General features: G+C 34.8%; 1 protein-coding gene across 3 annotated transcripts in view; it reads left to right on the top strand.

The window, feature by feature from the left end:
- The window catches only part of stol (voltage-dependent calcium channel subunit stolid), a 1,833,618-nt gene that overhangs the window by 1,330,129 nt on the left and 484,683 nt on the right, over positions 1 to 18,806 (top strand). For all 3 annotated transcript variants that reach the window (XM_069828334.1, XM_069828336.1, XM_069828335.1), the window contains exons 6-7: positions 5,444 to 5,721; positions 15,152 to 15,262. In XM_069828334.1, the coding sequence (XP_069684435.1) occupies positions 5,444 to 5,721; positions 15,152 to 15,262 (389 nt within the window). The remainder of the gene's footprint in view (positions 1 to 5,443; positions 5,722 to 15,151; positions 15,263 to 18,806) is intronic.

The following is an 18,806-nucleotide window of genomic DNA, read 5'->3' on the forward strand; positions in this document are numbered from 1 at the left end:
AGTCATATCTCCTAAATCAGTTCATATTTATCCTTCATTTCGCTGTAATAACTGATACAATATCTTACTAAATCCGTATTTTCTTCTGGTGCATTCAAAAGACCGCTGTTATACTCCGTAAACCTTGCATTTGAAATAATGCTTAAAGAATATAGTCGCGAATTTTATTAGCGAAATTTCGATTTTCTTATTTCGATACCGCCAGGTCACTAGTGACAAGCATAGTCGGTGCTGCTATGCGGTCCGCTTTATCTAGTTGTTCCGAGAGATGAAATGAAGGAGAAGTGAAGTGTTGGAATGAAAGACTGAAACAGAGTATCCCGAGAAAAACCCTTATGCAACGTCTATTTTTCCATTATACATTCCACGCAGGCCGAACCCGGATCATCTTATTTTTTTTATTTTAGTAAGTTATTTTACGACGTTTTATCAAGGACCGTCTTAATGGAAGGCCAGTGCACTAGCACTGTAGTCACACATGCGGCACGAATGGGTGTTACACGTCCAGCTTCCATGCACGTCCACACTTATTGCAACTTCATCGCGCTGGATCCTTTGATTTTCCGCAGAAAAACCGATAAGTGGTGTAACACAGCGCGTCTCGATCCGTAACGCTCAGGTTGCGGGCTCACGTTACGCGCCGAAGTTGCGAAGTACCGTTCGCTGTCCAGATAGGAACACAGCGCGGTTGCGTTACAATGTTCGGTTGCAAGTCTGGACGCGGCTTTATAATATCATCGCCCCACATATGAGTAATACAACGGCGATGATATTCAGTGAATTGCTGAAATAGTGGCTTTCGGTTTACTAACTGTTCGTGGAGAAATGTCAGGTTTTTTTTATCCCCATTGGTAACGATTGTTTTTATCTTGTATAATCATAAACACAATCAATAATTTGGGTAGCATGATCCAACATAATTTGTTTTCTAAATATTGTTGTCTAATAATATTGTACTAAAGCGAATGGGAAAGGAAAAATGAGTGGGTAAATTAGTTAGCTGCTTTTATGTTATGTACCTATAGAAATTTATGTCTATCCTGTTTTATGTAGTAATACAGATTGTGCTTATTATTATCAAATGTAATTGATTAAGGGGAAAAAAATTGCGACCTGAGTACAAACTGTGGCGGTGGTCAGCTCATTCCGATAGTCGTTATCATTACGGTCTTGAAGACGTGCGTGGTCCAGGTGACACTAAAGTTCAAAAGGAACTTCTACTAGTGTTGCATGCATATGTTGTGTGTGCGTGCGTGCGCGTGCGTGTGTGTGTGTGTGTGTGTGTGTGTGTGTAGCCTACGTGTCTGTCTGTGTTGAGTCATATAAGTTAATAATAAAGAGACATAGGCAAAAAAAAAAAAAAAGAAAAAGAAAGTGAGCGTCGCAGAAGCTTCTGGTTTTGATTCTTTCGGAATGTATAATAATGTTATTTACTGCCATATATATTCCAGTGATTAGTGTTGTTAAATTATATAGAAATGCATTTAATTTATGTATTAATATTTTGTATTTTTTAAAATTCAGGGATCAAATGACTAGTACAACAGTTACATAATATATAAGTGTTTTTCATTTTTGAAAAAAGTTGCTCTTTCAAAAAAAAATGATCGCGAATGGTAATTATTTATGAATCATGGGGACAATACGTTTGACAAATTAATGAATATGTTGAAAATTGTGGATATGTGCGTGCGTGTGGAGAACTATTTTTTGTTATGTTTAGTTATTTTTATACTACCGTACAAATTAAATTATACATTTACTAATATTTTATTTAATATAAAAGACACCGAACTCCCGCATTGCCATCTCTTGTCCTTTGCGGGAACGTTAAGAACCACTTCCGATTCGTAAGCCAGTAAATGCCCATCCATACAGTACTCTTTGAGTTGTAATAATCATCTTTTTATCTCACGGAACCAGAGAATTAAAATCACATAGATGAGAAATAATTGTATTTACATTCTTCACGAAGCCTCATTTCTTTTTCTGGTCTGTTTCTTTCTTACATATAAGGATTTAATCCTTTAATATTATATGAAGTTAATGAATCCATATCTTGCGTTATTAATAATACAGTAACTTATTGTTTACACTCCACACGAATGTTGTATACTTCACACGAGGCTCCCAACGTAGACAATCTGAAATATCCAAACAACACAAAACATAGAAATAACATTGTAAATGCACACAGAACAAATTTCTTGTATATTTGTAAATTAATCTCATAATGATGTTGTTGGTTGGCCGATAATCAGAAATGAATTATATATATTATTTGAGGACCGTCTATTTGCTTATCTAAGTATAATATAGTGTTAAGTACTATAGTACATTTATTGAAAGATGATTAACGTTTTCGGCATTATGATGCCATCTTCAGATCCATAGTTTCACACAAAATTGATCATAATAAATACAAAGGTTTTTTTCTAAAAGCAATGAGTAATGCAAAATTTACAATATGTAATAAATTAAATGTAAATTGTCAAGGTTAAAATTACAAAAGACGTGATTAGTAACATTACAATGCGGTCTTCAGATCATAACACACTATATTGATCTGTTAAAAGCATGATTTGTTTTAAAATTATATGAATGTGCAATATAGTAGAGTTAAATATAAATGTTGAATGTTAAAATTACAAAAACGTGACTACAGCTTGATATACAGTAAAGATGTTATACAATTCTTCCGACCTAAGGTAATGTCACGCTTCGAGACACTAGTACTTAACACTATGTTGTACTTAGATAAGCAAATAGACGGTCCTTATATAATAATGTATATATTTATAATTTGTAAATTAAGCTCAGTCAGGTTAGTTTATGTTCCTGTTTTATAATTCAGTTCAGTTTAGTGTCTTCTGAGTAACAATTAATTATTTCATGGTTTACTCATATTCTGACATCTATACTAATAATAAATCTGTAGCCGTAATTTTTCTGGTATTTTTCGATTTTCCAAAAATAATTGGTCCTAACATATATAATTAACCACCCTGAAACCGAAAATCGCTTTTCTGAAATTTTTGTTTGTATGTCTGTCTGTCTGTCTGTCTGTCTGTCTGTCTGTCTGTATGTTTGTTACCTTTTCACGCGATAATGGCTGAACGGATTTCGATGAAAATTGGAATGTAAATTAAGTTCGTTGTAACTTAGATTATAGGCTACATGGCATTCAAAATACTTTATTTAAAAGGGGGGTTATAAGGGGGCCTGAATTAATTAAATCGAAATATCTCGCTTATTATTGATTTTTATGAAAAATGTTACATAACAAAACTTTCTTTAAAATTCATTTCCGATAAGTTTTAATCTTTGAAAAATTTTGATAGCACTGATATTTAATGAGATAAATGAGTTTTAAAATTAAAATAACTGCCATCTAAGGCCGTGTAATGAAATAAACAAGTGACTTCGTCTATAAGGGGCCTTGGTCAACAGCAATCAAAAGTTATGAATCATAGCTACAGAAAATGTTTCTGTGTTTGTATGAAGTAATATCGGAAGCTAAATTAACCGATTTGTATAATTAATTATTATTTCACCATTGGAAAGTGTAGTTTCTCTGTATGGACATAATGCTATAATGTTATTACAGTAACTTCTGAGTGAATTGAGGACAGGTAAGATTAAAATAGCTTCTTATGCACAGAAAATTTGATAGGCTATTCTGTGTATTCGTTTCCTGTATTAAAATAATGTTTATCTCAGAGAATTAACGAACAACGAGAAAGTATTGATTTAATATGCAGTAATAATATGTTAGCTTAGCATTTCATTATTTTATAATCCAAATTTTAACTATGCTCAATTGAATCGAGTTAAAATACATAAAATACATATGCATTAAATGCAATGCAAAAAATTTGGGTAATGAGCCAAGCAGATTATGTTGCCCTGTTGTAAAATAAAATTTGTTCCTCCTGAGATTCAAGAGCCCCCATAACAAATTGAAAACTTACTTATCGGGGTACATCCGTTATCAACACACTTTTTATATAATATAATATAATATAATATAATATAATATAATATAATATAATATAATATAATATAATATAATATAATATAATATAATATAATATAATTTAAGTTATTTAAGTTATTTGAAGGGTTCAGAACCATAGTGGGCCAAGCGCCATTTACTGAATACGTAGAAAACAAGAGTTAAAATTAAGTTATTACCATAATTCAATGGAAACATATAACAAGTAAAATAAAGTATACACATTAAATGTAAATTATGTCAATGTTCATTGAACTATGGATGCATTTAATAAAAGTTAAGAAACATGTTAAAGGAATTGTCATTGCACCAAATGAGTGCTCTCTGGACCAAAATGATTCCATTTTAATGATTTAAATATAATTTAAATTAAGTAACATATTAAACTATTTATCCTTCTATCAAACACGAATATTCCCTGGATCAAATGTCCTATTTTAATCATGTAATTACTTTATATTTATTTCTAACGGGTGCAGCGGACCGCACGGGTACGGCTAGTTAATAAATAAATTGTATGAATAATAATGTCAGATTCAGCAATGGCTGTCTTTTTTTCGTTTCGGCTGCCAGAATGTCTTACGGAAGCTAATACATTGCTTGGGGCGGACAGATGGACAAGCAGTCTTCTCACATCTTCTGCTCAATTTAGTCAATATTAAGAAGCTGCTTATAAAGAGCTGAAGTAACAAAATGTGACCTAAATACTAATAAATTATCTTCCAATAATCAGCATAACAGTAAATTTTGCAGTTATTTATTTATTTAAATTTATATTGTTAGCTTCTTAAAAATAACGCATAAACTAAACAATCAAAACCACAACTACCATCATTATCACCAAAGTTAGCACATCCGCAATACTGGTACCATTATAATCAACACCATTAATTATTGTCACTATTTAATATTATCAGCTTCTTTCACGTTCTTTTTGTCGTCATCGTCATTATTCCCAGTCAGCACAATTATTGGCAATTCCACCACCGACCGTCACCACCATCACCATTATTATTGCTGCTTACTAGCATGGAACTTAGCTCATGGAAAGCGCGGCTTTTAAGCCGTGCACAATTACACGAGCCATTCACGTTTAAGCAACGTTGCTCAGTTCTACTATTAAGACTCAGTCGCTCTTAGTGGTGGTAATTTAAATATCGTTGTCGAATGAAAATAATTATATTACTACTGTACTACTGTATTACCACTACTAGACTAGGCCTACTACTATTGTCACCGCCATAACCACCAATACCAACCCAGCTGTGATTAATTATAGATTTTTAAAATTGACTTTCAGTGTTTGGTCGAATGTTTAAAACTCCATTGTTTTCTATGCAAGTAATGTTTCCAGAGAAGTTGACAACACTAATTTAAAGTACGGTACTATTTGAAATGTGCTGTTCTGTGATCTGTCTATTCTTACAGCTATCAAATGGCCACCAGACGAGCTGTCAGCAAGGAGTGGACAAGAGCTGTACGATTTCCGCACCGGCTCATGGTATATCGATGCAGCTACCAGCCCAAAAGATGTGGTGATCCTACTTGATAGTTCAGGTTCAATGACCGGAGAGCGCAAGGAAATAGCAAAGACTGTTGTCGGTGCTATTTTGGATACTCTAGGCAACAATGACTTTGTGAATGTGTATAGGTTCTCCGATGTTACAGAAGAGCTGGTGCCATGTTTTAAAGATATGCTAGTGCAGGTAATGATATCATCTAATTAATATAATAACTAGAGCTGGGTTTTTATGACCTAAAAATCTCCAACACATGTAGTATAAAATATGCACTTATGACCTAAAAATTCCAGAAATATGCACTATAACATAAAAAGTATGACCTAACAATATTACTATTACGTAATAATTTCAGTTGTGAAATAAATTAGTAAATCAGTTTATGACAATGAACTATTTATTTAAAAATAAAATGCACATAAGAAGTAAGCTAAAGTACGGAATTTGTTATTGTAGTATGCTTTTTATTTTATTAAAATTATCAGTAGTTGGCATATGCTATGATTTTTTCGCTTCGTTCAGTTCAGTTTGTGAGTCCTGAGTTGCAATGTACAATGAATACCTTGTGCAAATGTTCAAATAAAGACGATTTCCTAATGTCAGCCAACAAATCCTTGTACTTCGAAAAACTTCAGCTGACACTAGAGGAGCATATTTAAAATGGGCATATCATTTGAATCTAATTCTGAGTCATGAAGAGAAAAATTTTCACCCGTCAAAACCATTGAAATGGAACACAATACCCTTTGTTTTTTTCTAACAACTTTTCCACTTTCTTTGACACTTCTTCCTCCACTTTACCAAAACAACATCAAAGTTATTCACAGTTTTTTCACTAGTTCTATCTGCGTCACTAGTGTCACTTCTGATTGCTCCAAACAGTTATAGCAGCAAGAAGAAACTGAAAATTGGATTTTGTATATCGAAGTTGGCCTGAAATGTCGGAATTGGACATTAATTCTTGGGCTAGTCTAATTGAAGCGGATTCCCTGCTGTCAAGTGAATCAATGATGTTTTTCACAACCTTGAAGTTCTGGCAGTAATTGTTGCAGACATCAATCCAGAACCCACATCTTGTCAAAATGAGAAAAGGCGGCAAGGAAATGTCTGGCGCTATCAACTTAAATGATGCAACACGTGGAGGGGCTTTCAAGAATACCTTTTTGACACACCCAATAAATTTATCGACCTCACTGAATTGACTATGAATCTCTTCTGCAACTCTGTGTAAGGCGTGAGGCAAACAAGTCACATGCACCATTTTACTATATAATGCTTTGAGTGAATCTGTGGCGTTCACCATATAAGTATTTGTTAAGCTTGTAATTATGCAAGATACGTAGATGACACTCTGATAATTTATGAACACATCCAAAACCTAAACACACAAATACAAAACGAGTTTAATAAATGGCATCAAAACATAAAATTTACGTTAGAACCAAGTAATAAAAACAGCCTAAACTCTTTAAATTTAAATATAACGGTCAATCCTCCATCAATACTTTTTAACATACACAGAAAACAAATATCAACTACACATTCAATTAATAAAAACTCAATCCACCCCAACACACATAAAATCAGTAAATTCCGATATCTCATCGATAGATTTCTCACAACTCCACTGAATAAAGACAACTATAATAAAGAAGTTAACTACATACAAAAACTAGCGATCGAAAATGGATATGAAAAACAATTAATTAATAGATTAATCCAAAAAAGGAAAATAAAGCTAGACAAAAACGACTACACCACACTTCAACCAGATACAGCAAAAAATAAAAAATAATGGCAGAGCATGATTTATTTCGGAAAGATTTCAAACAAACTTTGTAACTTTTTCAAAAAACAAAATATTAATATAGCTTCCAGAACCAACAATAAATTAAATAATATTATACGCAATAAAACCAATAGCAACGAACCATTCTTAAACAGTGGCATCTATCAACTTAAATGTAAAAACTGTACAAAAACATATATAGGACAGACCCGACGGAACTTTAAAGTAAGATACCGTGAACATACCACAGATTTCATATACAATAGAAACAAATCAAAATTTGCACAACATCTCATTGAAGAAAACCATGAATTATCTAATATAAATGACACACTAAAAATATTAAAAATTACAAACAACCCCTCAATAGACACGGCAGAACAATTTTACATTCCTAGATAATATAATTCTGGACACCCCCTTCTCAACGAACAAATAACAAATACCAATAATCCATTGTTTAATTTATTCAAACTACTCCCACAAAAACAAAAGCACACAGTCCTCAAACAGGTTCCCCCACCCCTACTCCACTTCCGGTACCAGATGACGTACATTAAGCAATTTGTGAGCGAGTCCCGTATTCCAGTATAAGCCACGCAGGCACCAAGAACACATCACGTCAAACAGCTCGAACTTAAGTTAATATACCAATACAACGCAGTGTGACAGACATAACTAAATATACTTTATCAATATCTATAATAACATTAATACTGTTTGCAGATATGCACGGCTTTACTAGAACACGGGAATCGACATCGTACCATAATTGTAATTTAAACATGTCAGAAGACTGAGTTTATATACACAACAACTCTACACCAGTGAACTTCATTGTATGCATTTTAATGTGTGACAATTCGAACAATAGAGAAAGAATTTTTAAGTGAAAGCAATATACAGTGCAATAAAGTGAGACTAGCGGAAATTCATTAAAAAAAACACCGCCCCATTGAACATCGCAATATATCGAACCACAGAAATGAACTATAGTGATATAACAATAACTATTGTGACTTTTAAACAAGTGTTTTAAATTGTATTTTAGGTATAGATTTAGATTTAGAATGTTTAGCGTCAATGTGAATAAGTACAAAATGCACACAAACATACCATGGAAGTTTCACGACATATACACCAATTGGCTAGGTTTTAATTTTAATTATTACTACGCATATGCATCTGATGATGATACAAATAAGGTATCGAAAACGTTAATGCGATAGACTAATTCATGTAACAGGAATTATAATTGTACAAAAGATAAGCATAGGTGGTCAATTAAAAAACTTATTACACTTCATATCATAGTTGCTTATAGGTAAACAAAACAAAAATGAAATTTATACGGCATACACTTCCGACTACAACACGATTCAATAACTCAATGAGACCCTTTTCTGCAGTCCGGTACCCAGATTATAAAGACAGGCTCCAGTAGCTACTCCTAGGCCTACACAAATATTTGTTTACTGGTACGTAAGGATAAATTCCATATTGTGAATTTAAACGAAATAAGGGAAGAAGGTACATTTTACCATTTTCCAAGAAACAAAATTGTTATGTAATTCTGAGAAATTTAACATCTCAAATGAACGTGGAAGAAAGAAATTTAATGAGAGAAGTACTTTACTTCTTGAAAGAGTGAAAATATGCCGAATATGACCATTAGAGTACTAAAATATGCTCTATCACATAGAAATGGTGAAATGTGCATAAATATGACTTAACAAAGTACTTTAAATAAATTAGTTTTTCGTAAAAAATATTTAAATATTTAAGCAACAAATCAGTCTTACCAAAAAAAATATGCTAAATCATAAAATAGCTAGCCGTAATAATAACACTTAGAGGGAAATGACATAAAATCATTATTATGATTAAAAGTCTCAGAAAATTTTATTCATATCTTAAGTTGTAAAAATTTGACATTTTTAATAAATTGTTAACTTCCTATAGTTCCATCAATTATATACGATACAACATACACCCTATCATCATTATTTCATTCGGAAACAATGCACAAACTGTGTACTTTCGTATTGTCTTCATTTTCAGTCAACAGCATCGGTCTCCTCTACCAACGTCACAATAAATTATCCCATTCTCACTTCTGCGATCTTCACTTGTCAACATACGTTTCCAGGACATCAGCCAAATGCTCGTTGTCTCGCGGCTTCTTGAGCTGCTTCTTGCGCTCGTTCGGTTTCTTACGCTTGTGGGATATCGGCTTCTTGGGTCCATGATTTTGCATGAACCGGATTCCCTGTTTCTCCAGATATTCCTCTATCTTCAGATCATCCATGCCCTCAACTGCCACAGAACGCCAGAGTTTCTGGAACTCATCGTACACAGGCAGAGCTGTTGTCTTGTTATTGTAAAACACAATCTTCTTCTTGTGACTCGGTTGCGAGATGTATATGATCTCATTCTGCAAAGCCTTGAGAGCTTTATCCCAATGTGGCAGAGATTCCTGAACGTCTTCCAACAGAATTCCTTTAAGACTCTTCAAGTCATGCTACTTCAAAAACGCAGTTGTTATGATATTTGGCCATTATTTTGAATTCCAAAAATAAAATATTTCCTCCAAAGCCAGTGTTTGAGGCAGCATTCCCACTTAGTTGATTTAAGACGGCGCTTACTCCGTCGGATCCCGGCCACTTAGTCACTCAAAACGAGTGCACTTCTGCACATGTATGGGCATTGTGCCACTGTCATACATCTATGACGCAGTGCATGAGGGTATGCCACTAGAGGGCACCCAAAAGGTGGAACTTAAACTGAGAGGATTCAAGCCGACATCGGGATGGGAATCCGGTGTGGCTTAGTGGATAGAGCGTCAGCAGGTAGAGCTGAAAACCCGGGTTCAAATGTCGGTGCCGGAGAGAATTTTTCTCTGTTCCACTCTTCCATCATCATATGATGACGCAGAATTTCTGCACTGAAATATCATATGTACTCGTACTTCGGTACATCGTAATATACGATATGCGAAAAATAATCACTTTGTGATTTAAGACGGTGCTTATTTCGTCGGATCCCGCCCACTTAGTCACTCATAATGAGTGCACCTCTGCACATGTTTGGACATTGTGCCAACTGTCATACATCTATGAGGCAGTGCATGAGGGTAGGCCACTAGAGTGAACCCAAGAGGTTAACTTAAACTGAGAGGATTCGATCTGACATCGGGATGGGAATCCGGTGTGGCCTAGTGGATAGAGCGTCAGCAGGTAAAGTTGAAAACCCGGGTTCAAATCCCGATGCCGGAGAGAATTTTTCTCTGTTCCTCTCTTCCATCATCATATGATGACGCAGAATTTCTGCACTGAAATATCATATGTGCTTAGGTACATCGTAATATATGATATGCGAAAAATAATTACTTTGTGATTTAAGACGGTGCTTATTCTGTCGGATCCCGGCCACTTAGTTACTCATAACGAGTGCACCTCTTCACATGTGTGAACATTGTGCCAACTGTCATATATCTATGAGGCAGTGCATGAGGGTATGCCACTAGAGGGAACCCAAGAGGTGGAACTTAAACTGAAAGGATTCGATCCGACATCGGGATGGGAATCCGGTGTGGCTTAATGGATAGAGCGTCAGCAAGTAGAGCTGAAAACCCAGGTTCAAATCGAGGTGCCAGGAAGAATTTTTCTCCGTTCCACTCTTCCATCAAGTTAACACTATCTCAGGTTCGAAAATAGAAGTCTAAGAAAATAATTTGAGGGTACGTTTGAGAAAAATAGTGGCTACCAAACCTTCTGCAAAGTCCTCAAGTTTTGGAAGGCCAGAACGTAAGTGAACTTGACCGTGTGCGTGTGTTAGTAATATACCCCTCTTCAAATATGCAAGGTTAACATCATGTGATGTATAACGTTCCTTTTCTCAATATAAGGCATTGTTCTCGGAAAATAGGTAAGGATTTGTGATCCACAATCTTGAGATGACATCTTGTTGTGCACTGTAACTCCAGTCAGCATTTTACATCTGACATTTAGCTGCAATTGGTGGGTTTCAATATAATTTTTTTCTAGTAATTTACGAACATTCATTTTTTTTTGTTTTCATTTTCAAGAAATATTTTTTTAGTTTTAGATTTTTTATTTTTAGCACATAAAAAATAAATATTTTTATTTCTTTAGGTCATAAAAATCCGGGTCCTACTAATTAATACTGGAAAATGAGTAATTCTATTAATGTTTTTATGTCTCGTATATGCTTTGCATACTAACTTGTATCTCGACATAAGTCCTCCAGTCATTCACAGAAGGATCCATTTTTACCTATCCATCGTCGTAGATTGTTCACTTTTTAAAATCCTGTCAACTCTGTGAATAATTAATATGGAATAGCAGATACAGGGTTCTTTGAAAAATGTAATAAATGGCGCAGCCCCCCACCAGGGTGGGGGAAGCCTAAAGATGCTCAAGTCCCTCAGATCAAAATAGTGCTTTTTTTATAGTGCCTATATCCATTCTTGTGGGAAGTGTGCGATCTTTGAAAAAACGATTAAATAGTCTTTATGTGAATGAACTTTCTTTACAACATATTTTATTTTTAAAAAGCTCGAATTTTCGATAATAATATTCGAAGTTCTGTAACTATTATTCTGGCGTGTCTGTTAGCTCCACCATTCGTACCTGTCAACACATCTCAGTGAGCAGTCTGTTAATTCTCAGTCTTCTATGTCATTTCTCTATGTCTCAAACCGTTCATGCTTTGCATAAGAATAGAGCTACATACTAATGTTGCTCTATGACACTGATTATAAATAGGCCTAGTCTCCCCCCAAACCATATTTGTAGGTGCACCACTGGATATAATAGACCAGAATATGTACAAATATCCTTTAAAATTACAGACTCAGAAATATACAGAGTGATTCGGAACTTATGTTACAGAAGGATACAGTAGATAGAGGGTACTAAAACAAACATTTTTCATTAAGCAATGGGTGTCCTATCTCGCATCGGTATGGCGCTGCACTTGTTTCATTGTTGTGGCTGGTAGACAATCATTCCTTCAATGGCCAGTGGCTTGACTCTTTGATGGTTAAGCTTTCAATGAAAAACAACAGACAATGACGTTTGAAAACTTGTGCATTAGACAAGAGTTTTGAATTGACGCTCTCTTTCATGTAAACATTACTCAAATTTTCGAAGAACTAACTGCCGCACCTGTTCAAATAATACACCTGCCAAGTGTATTATGTATGGTGTTACAGGCGTCGACAATCTGTGGAAGAAGATCATCGACATTGTCTACAGATGTGGCATACAATAAGGTCTTCAGATATCCATACAAGAAGTCAAGCGGATTAAGATTGGTGATGTTGCTGGCCATTAGACGGGACCTTGCAAAACCAATCTGTCACTAAATGTTGCAGTCAGCTGTTGCTTTGTCGCAAGACTGAAGTACGCAGGAGCTCCGTCATGCTGGAACTATATCCTAGCGCATATTGCAAGCGGTACCGCTTTCAATATAATGGACAGGATGTTTTACAAAAAGTACCTGTAATTTTCTTCCCTTAAGCGATCTGGCATGGCATGTGGACTGAGTAGTGTCTTCATCGATGCCACACCACACATTGACACTAAATAGTACCTGACGAGATCTGACTGCAATGTAATATGGATTTATCTGCTCCCAAATGGCTATTTATATCGTCGCCTGAATGCAAGAACTAGGTAACTCGAAATTAGGGTTTTTTAGTTACCTCTTTTATAGCATAGCAAAAATCGCACATAATGTAACCCAGGATCTAGGTAACTGATCGAACGATACCAGCGACATCTATTTTCAATATAACAAATAGGTAAAAGAAAACGAGACATATTCCATAGTGCAATAAATAAGTAAATAGGCAATGTCACAATATATGAAAAATCAAGTTACCTAGTTCTTGCATTCAGGCGACGATATGTGTTAAAAATACCATCCAGTATAAAATTTGCTTCATCAGTGAACAACACACAACTTGCGAACTTGGATATCACTGCACTTTGATTGAAAAAAACAAATGCACGACGGCTAGTTCTCTCACGCCCCAACGCTCAATTTTTTTAATGTTGACTCTCTGATGACAGAGCTTTGAATAAATGTACTTAAAAACAACGGACAATGACAAATCAATGCGCATAGCAACAACAAACAATCACAATGTGGCGAACAGTCACAACACTAAAACAAGTGCAGCGCCGTACCGGTGCGAGATAGGACACAAATTGATTAATGAAAAATGTTTGTATTAGTACTCTTTATCTACTGTATTTTTCTGTAACATAAGTTCTGAATCACCCTGTAAAATATGGAGTATATCCCTGTATTAAAATGTATTGAACAATATAAAGATGAAGTATTATACCAGCAGTTTATGACGTCGTGAATGACGGTTCATACAAAATAAACCAAACATCATACAATCAGCAGTAGAACCTCGCTAACCCGAGCTTCGCAAATCCGAGGCTCCGTTAAATCCGACCTACCAACATCCTACCCATGCTTATTGGCGTAAAGTGGATCCTGTCCACCAGACTCTGCTTCTCTCTGTGACAACAAAATAAGGCACTCCGTTACTGAAGCTATGGCGTGACATTCCGCGCAAAAATAATGCAACATCCTGAAGGAGTAGTCGCTTAAGAGGGGATAATTTAAACAGGTTTCAGCGCTAAAAAAAAGAGGGAAATTCAATATTCGTTTTTCTCAGCAACTAATGACGCTTTCATCTTTCAATTTGACATGCTCAGTAATCACTTCTTCTTCAAATATAGACTATTTTCAGATTTACTAAAAGTTTCACCATTAAGAGTAATTATTATAACAAAAAAGTGGCCGTTTTCGTGCACTGATGTGCTGTTTTATGACAATGTCCACAAATACGAATATTTCTAGGTCATTCTTTTTTCTATTTATTCCTGAATGTCAAATGAACAATATGAACTACAATCTTTGAAACGCCTATAATAGAAGTTTAATTTCTTATGAGAAGTTAAATGTTTAATGTTTATTAGGTATTCTTTTAATAAACTTTAAATGTTATAGCAATAATTGTTGTTCATCTTGTTCACAAGTATGAAAGACAGTTGTATGCAAATAGCGTTAAGTATACCTTATGTGTGGAGAGGTAAATAACCGCACGCTCGCACGTTTATGGTCATATCTACCAAAATATTATATTTATCGTAAAAATTCTTTACTGACATAAAGATAAATGTCCAATCTTTGTATAAAAAATAAATTGAAAAATGACATTTTAACCCTCAAACCTGTATATTCCCCCTTAAGAATTTCCTGACAAAAAATAAGTTCAATATTGTTGTTTGTTTTCAAATAAACAATGAATCTGAGTGATAACATTGTAAAAAAATACAGTAAAATACTCTTATCTTAATTATTGTTGGTTTCATTTCTTGTCTTAAGAGTTTTCCTATGAAGATTTGTGTAGTCCGAGTCCGAGTTATTCCAAATCCAAGGTACGCCTTCTTCCATTACCTCGGATTACTGATATTCTACTGTACATTTTTTTTTAAGTGCAATGTTAGCTTTTTCTCTGTCTGTTCCTGTAACCAGTAATCATAACCGAAATAATATTATAAAGACATAGGCCTACTAATAAAATCGAATTACACGTTCATTTTCATGTAGGCGCATATTTTTCGTTTTATTCTGTTTCATAAATCATATTCCGGTACTACATATCAAATATTATTGTGCATTTTATAATGTCTCTTCGTGTTATTACGTATATAACAGGAATAAAAAAAATAAAATGTAGAGTTTTCCTAAATGTTAGTTTCATTTGTCTGATTTTTACAGGCTAATATGGCAAATGTACGAGAAATGAAAAGCTACTTGGAGAGTACAAGAGCAGAAAATATAGCCAACTTCTCATCAGCACTCATCACAGCTTTTGAAATTTTACACAAGGTCAGTTTTAATTTACCAATTACAGTAGTATCTTATAAAGACTAAGATGTGAATTTTGAATTTCATGTATCTGTAATCTAATAACTTTATACACAGTGTTTGACATGATAGTATCACAGTCTAATATATACACTCACGAATCTCAATGCTTTCTAAATATGCAAACATAGATAGTTACTCACCACTAGGATCGCTACTATCGCCTCTTCACAGATTCTTTCCCTAGCAGACGATAAAATGTATTGTACTTTAGATAACGTGTTCTTTTGAAAAAATTAACACCTTCCTTCCACTATTGAAATATGAAATACATAAGGTTTATATATTATTTTCACAAAATATATATTATATTCTATAAACTAACCTTCCTGTATCTTTCGGAAGAAGGATAACTTTGACCTCTTTTTTTTTTCTTACAATTTTATAGTGCTACAAATGTCTCCTTGTGGCATATCATTATTGAAATTATTTTATTTTATCTATTTACAGTTATTACAACCGATAACGAACATTTCACAGTTTACACAACTTTTCACAACAATGCGAAATACGGCACAGTCAATGCCTTTTTGATCCAAACCGTAATGTACCAAATGTTCGAGTTTTCTATTTCAGTGTATGGAACTCAGTAAAATATTATAACTTTATTGCGTATCATTGCTAAGATTTATTTAGTGTAATGTCTCCATAAGTTCCGTTTACTTCTTGTTGCATAATATTGTGACAGCGACGTGAGATTCGAACTCACGACCAGCGTCCCGCAAGAAAGCAGATCGCGCGGGCTTCATGAAGCACTGAGGGACGGCGCGCGGCGGAGAGGGGAAAGGGCCAACGCGGCGAGAGAGTGGAGAGAGAGTGCGCGCGCAACTGCTGCGTACGGAGTAAAGGGGGGACGGACCCTCCCGACTCTTCGAGAAGTCCGTCGAAGTGGAGATATCCAGATAATTCTCTGCACACCTGTAGAAATTTCTCGCAACTATGATTTCGCTATAAAAGAAGAAACGCCAGCGAACTCGAGCAGTTTTCAGTTGATTAGTCAGCCAGTCAGTGAGAAAGCCAGAGCAAGCAAGCCAGTCTTGTGTACCGGAGTTCGACTCGAGTGTGCGTCCGCAACTGTATCAGCATCCGAAGGCCTGAGTTCGAGTGCAGTGGACCGCAGTTGGAGGGACCTGAGTTCGAGTGCAGTGGACCGCAGTTGGAGGGACCTGAGTTCGAGTACAGTGAACTCGAGTGACTGAGCTAGAAGAACTGTGAACTGAGAACTGATAGTTCTGATTTGTAAATAGTGTTTGTAAATGTTAGTTAAGATTAACAGTTCATTGTTGTTCGTAATAGGCCAAGTAAATTGTCATTGCCGTCAGTGGAGTGCTATAACGAATACTGTGTTGAGTGAAAATTCTATTGTTGACGAGAGCGTTTAAGGTGAATTGTAGAGAGGAATTATTGTTGTGACGAATAAATTACATTGTTGTTACTAATAAAATTCACAATATGTTGCAGAAATAATTACAAAACTGTGTTATTTTAATGTGAAGAGAATTTTACATGTTCGCGTCAACATTTTAAGTTTAGAATGGAAGCTATTTTGAGGTTTAATAAAAGATAATTTATATTGTGATTTAGCACATCTACCTTCCTTAATTTGAGACAAAAAATTTACCATACCACTCCTATGAAATTAGTGTACGTACAATTGTATTACTTCGTCTCTTAAGTAGTAGATACATACAATAATTCAGTACTCAAATAAAATACAGACAAACTGAATTTTATCCTGACATGACATTATGCTTAATTATAATATATAATTGCGAATTTAGGAATATAAGTTAAATATAGTAAACATAACCTATAATTTCCATATGAATGGCAAGGTATTGGAGATCACTAAATTTAGACAGAAAGGGGTAACTGGTACAGTAAACATAACCTATAATTTCAACATGTCTAAATATCCGCGCGGTGCAAAGGAAAATTATTGAATCGTGCATAAATGAATGTACAAGAATTTCGCAAAATTTAATCCAACGAACAACGTAATTTTCACACCATAAATAATATTACACCTTAACTCGCAAGTGAATTGTCTGAAGTTTCTCATAATTATTGTTTTAAATGTTATGAATGAAATTACACTACATTTTAGAGAAACATATGTTACTGCCTATGCATTCCAACTAATTTATATGGTTGAAACGCCGCCCTTCGTGATTGGGTTAAGCGAGTTACATGGTCTGCCTTAAGGCCTGTATTAGATCACGATGACTGTGGCACAGTCTATTGTTCCTAGTACTCACAGCGCTCCAAGCGGCTAGCAACTACAGCGAGAATTGCAAAAAATCATCCCAAACTTCGTGACTGTATATATTAGACTGTGATAGTATCATATGGAATTGGGACAGAGCTCCTCAACTGACTCCTATCTTTGCACCAATATTCGGGTTCATATCTGCTGCTACATAACCTCAAATGTAGTGAAGTGTCAGTAATGATACGAAACAGAGTACTGGTAGCAAACAGTTGCAAACATTTGAAAGTCATATCATATCAAAGTAAGACAAGTGAACAGTGACTAAAAAGAGTGCTAGAGAAAGAAGTTAAGTGGACAATATCAAAACTGTGCAGAATGTAGGGTTACCATCCGTCCAGAAAAAGAAGGACATGTCCTCTTTTTTATTCATTTTATCCTGTCCGGCAGACATTAAAAAAATTGAAATGTCCGGCATTTCGCATTTTAACTAGAATTAATATGAATATTGGATAATGTGCGATATTATGCATAGAATATCTAATCAAATGGTGAAATCTAAGAAAGAATTTAACTGCTTTCAATGGTTGAAGCTGGAGCACATTAAAAACATAAAATATGATGACCTATTGTCATACATTGATTTCTTACACTCTAAAAACAACACTATTCATGACTCTAAGCTATTTTATCAATTTTATTCTGCAATGTACAAAGATATGCCAATCGAGTTAATTTGGACAAAGATTTAAGTTTAGATAAACAATGGTGCAAATTCTTCAATTCCAATAGTTCTGTGAGCACTGAAACTTTCTCAGAACTCTTAAAAATATGTAAATTTTATTTATTTATCCCAAGTCACAATGCAAGTGCTGAGAGAGTATTTTCCCTAATATCTGCTCAATGGACAAAAGAACGAAATCGCATTCTAATAGAGACAGTCAGAGGCATCATCATGGTGAAATATAATTTCAAGGACATGTCCTGTGAATAGTTCCATAGTTATTTGTTACAACTTACAAGATAGAAGTTTGTCTCTTCAGACTCTTGTGCACGAAGTGGGCTCCACCGGTAAATAGGGTACAGATGTAATATTGATCCAGCAACTAAGGTGAGCCATTGTTTTTATCGTTACTTAATTTTGTTCATACCAATTTTTAAAAAGCCCTCCTTTTTTCAGCAATGTTCTCTTATTTTAGATTCCATGTCCTCCTATAGAATTTCTTCTCATGGTAACCCTAGCAGAATGTGATCCAAGTGAAACAATTCCAAGCTTGTAAACACCTGTTACGCGGA

Source organism: Periplaneta americana, chromosome 6 (genome assembly GCF_040183065.1).
Source record: "Periplaneta americana isolate PAMFEO1 chromosome 6, P.americana_PAMFEO1_priV1, whole genome shotgun sequence".
Lineage (NCBI taxonomy): Eukaryota > Metazoa > Arthropoda > Insecta > Blattodea > Blattidae > Periplaneta > Periplaneta americana.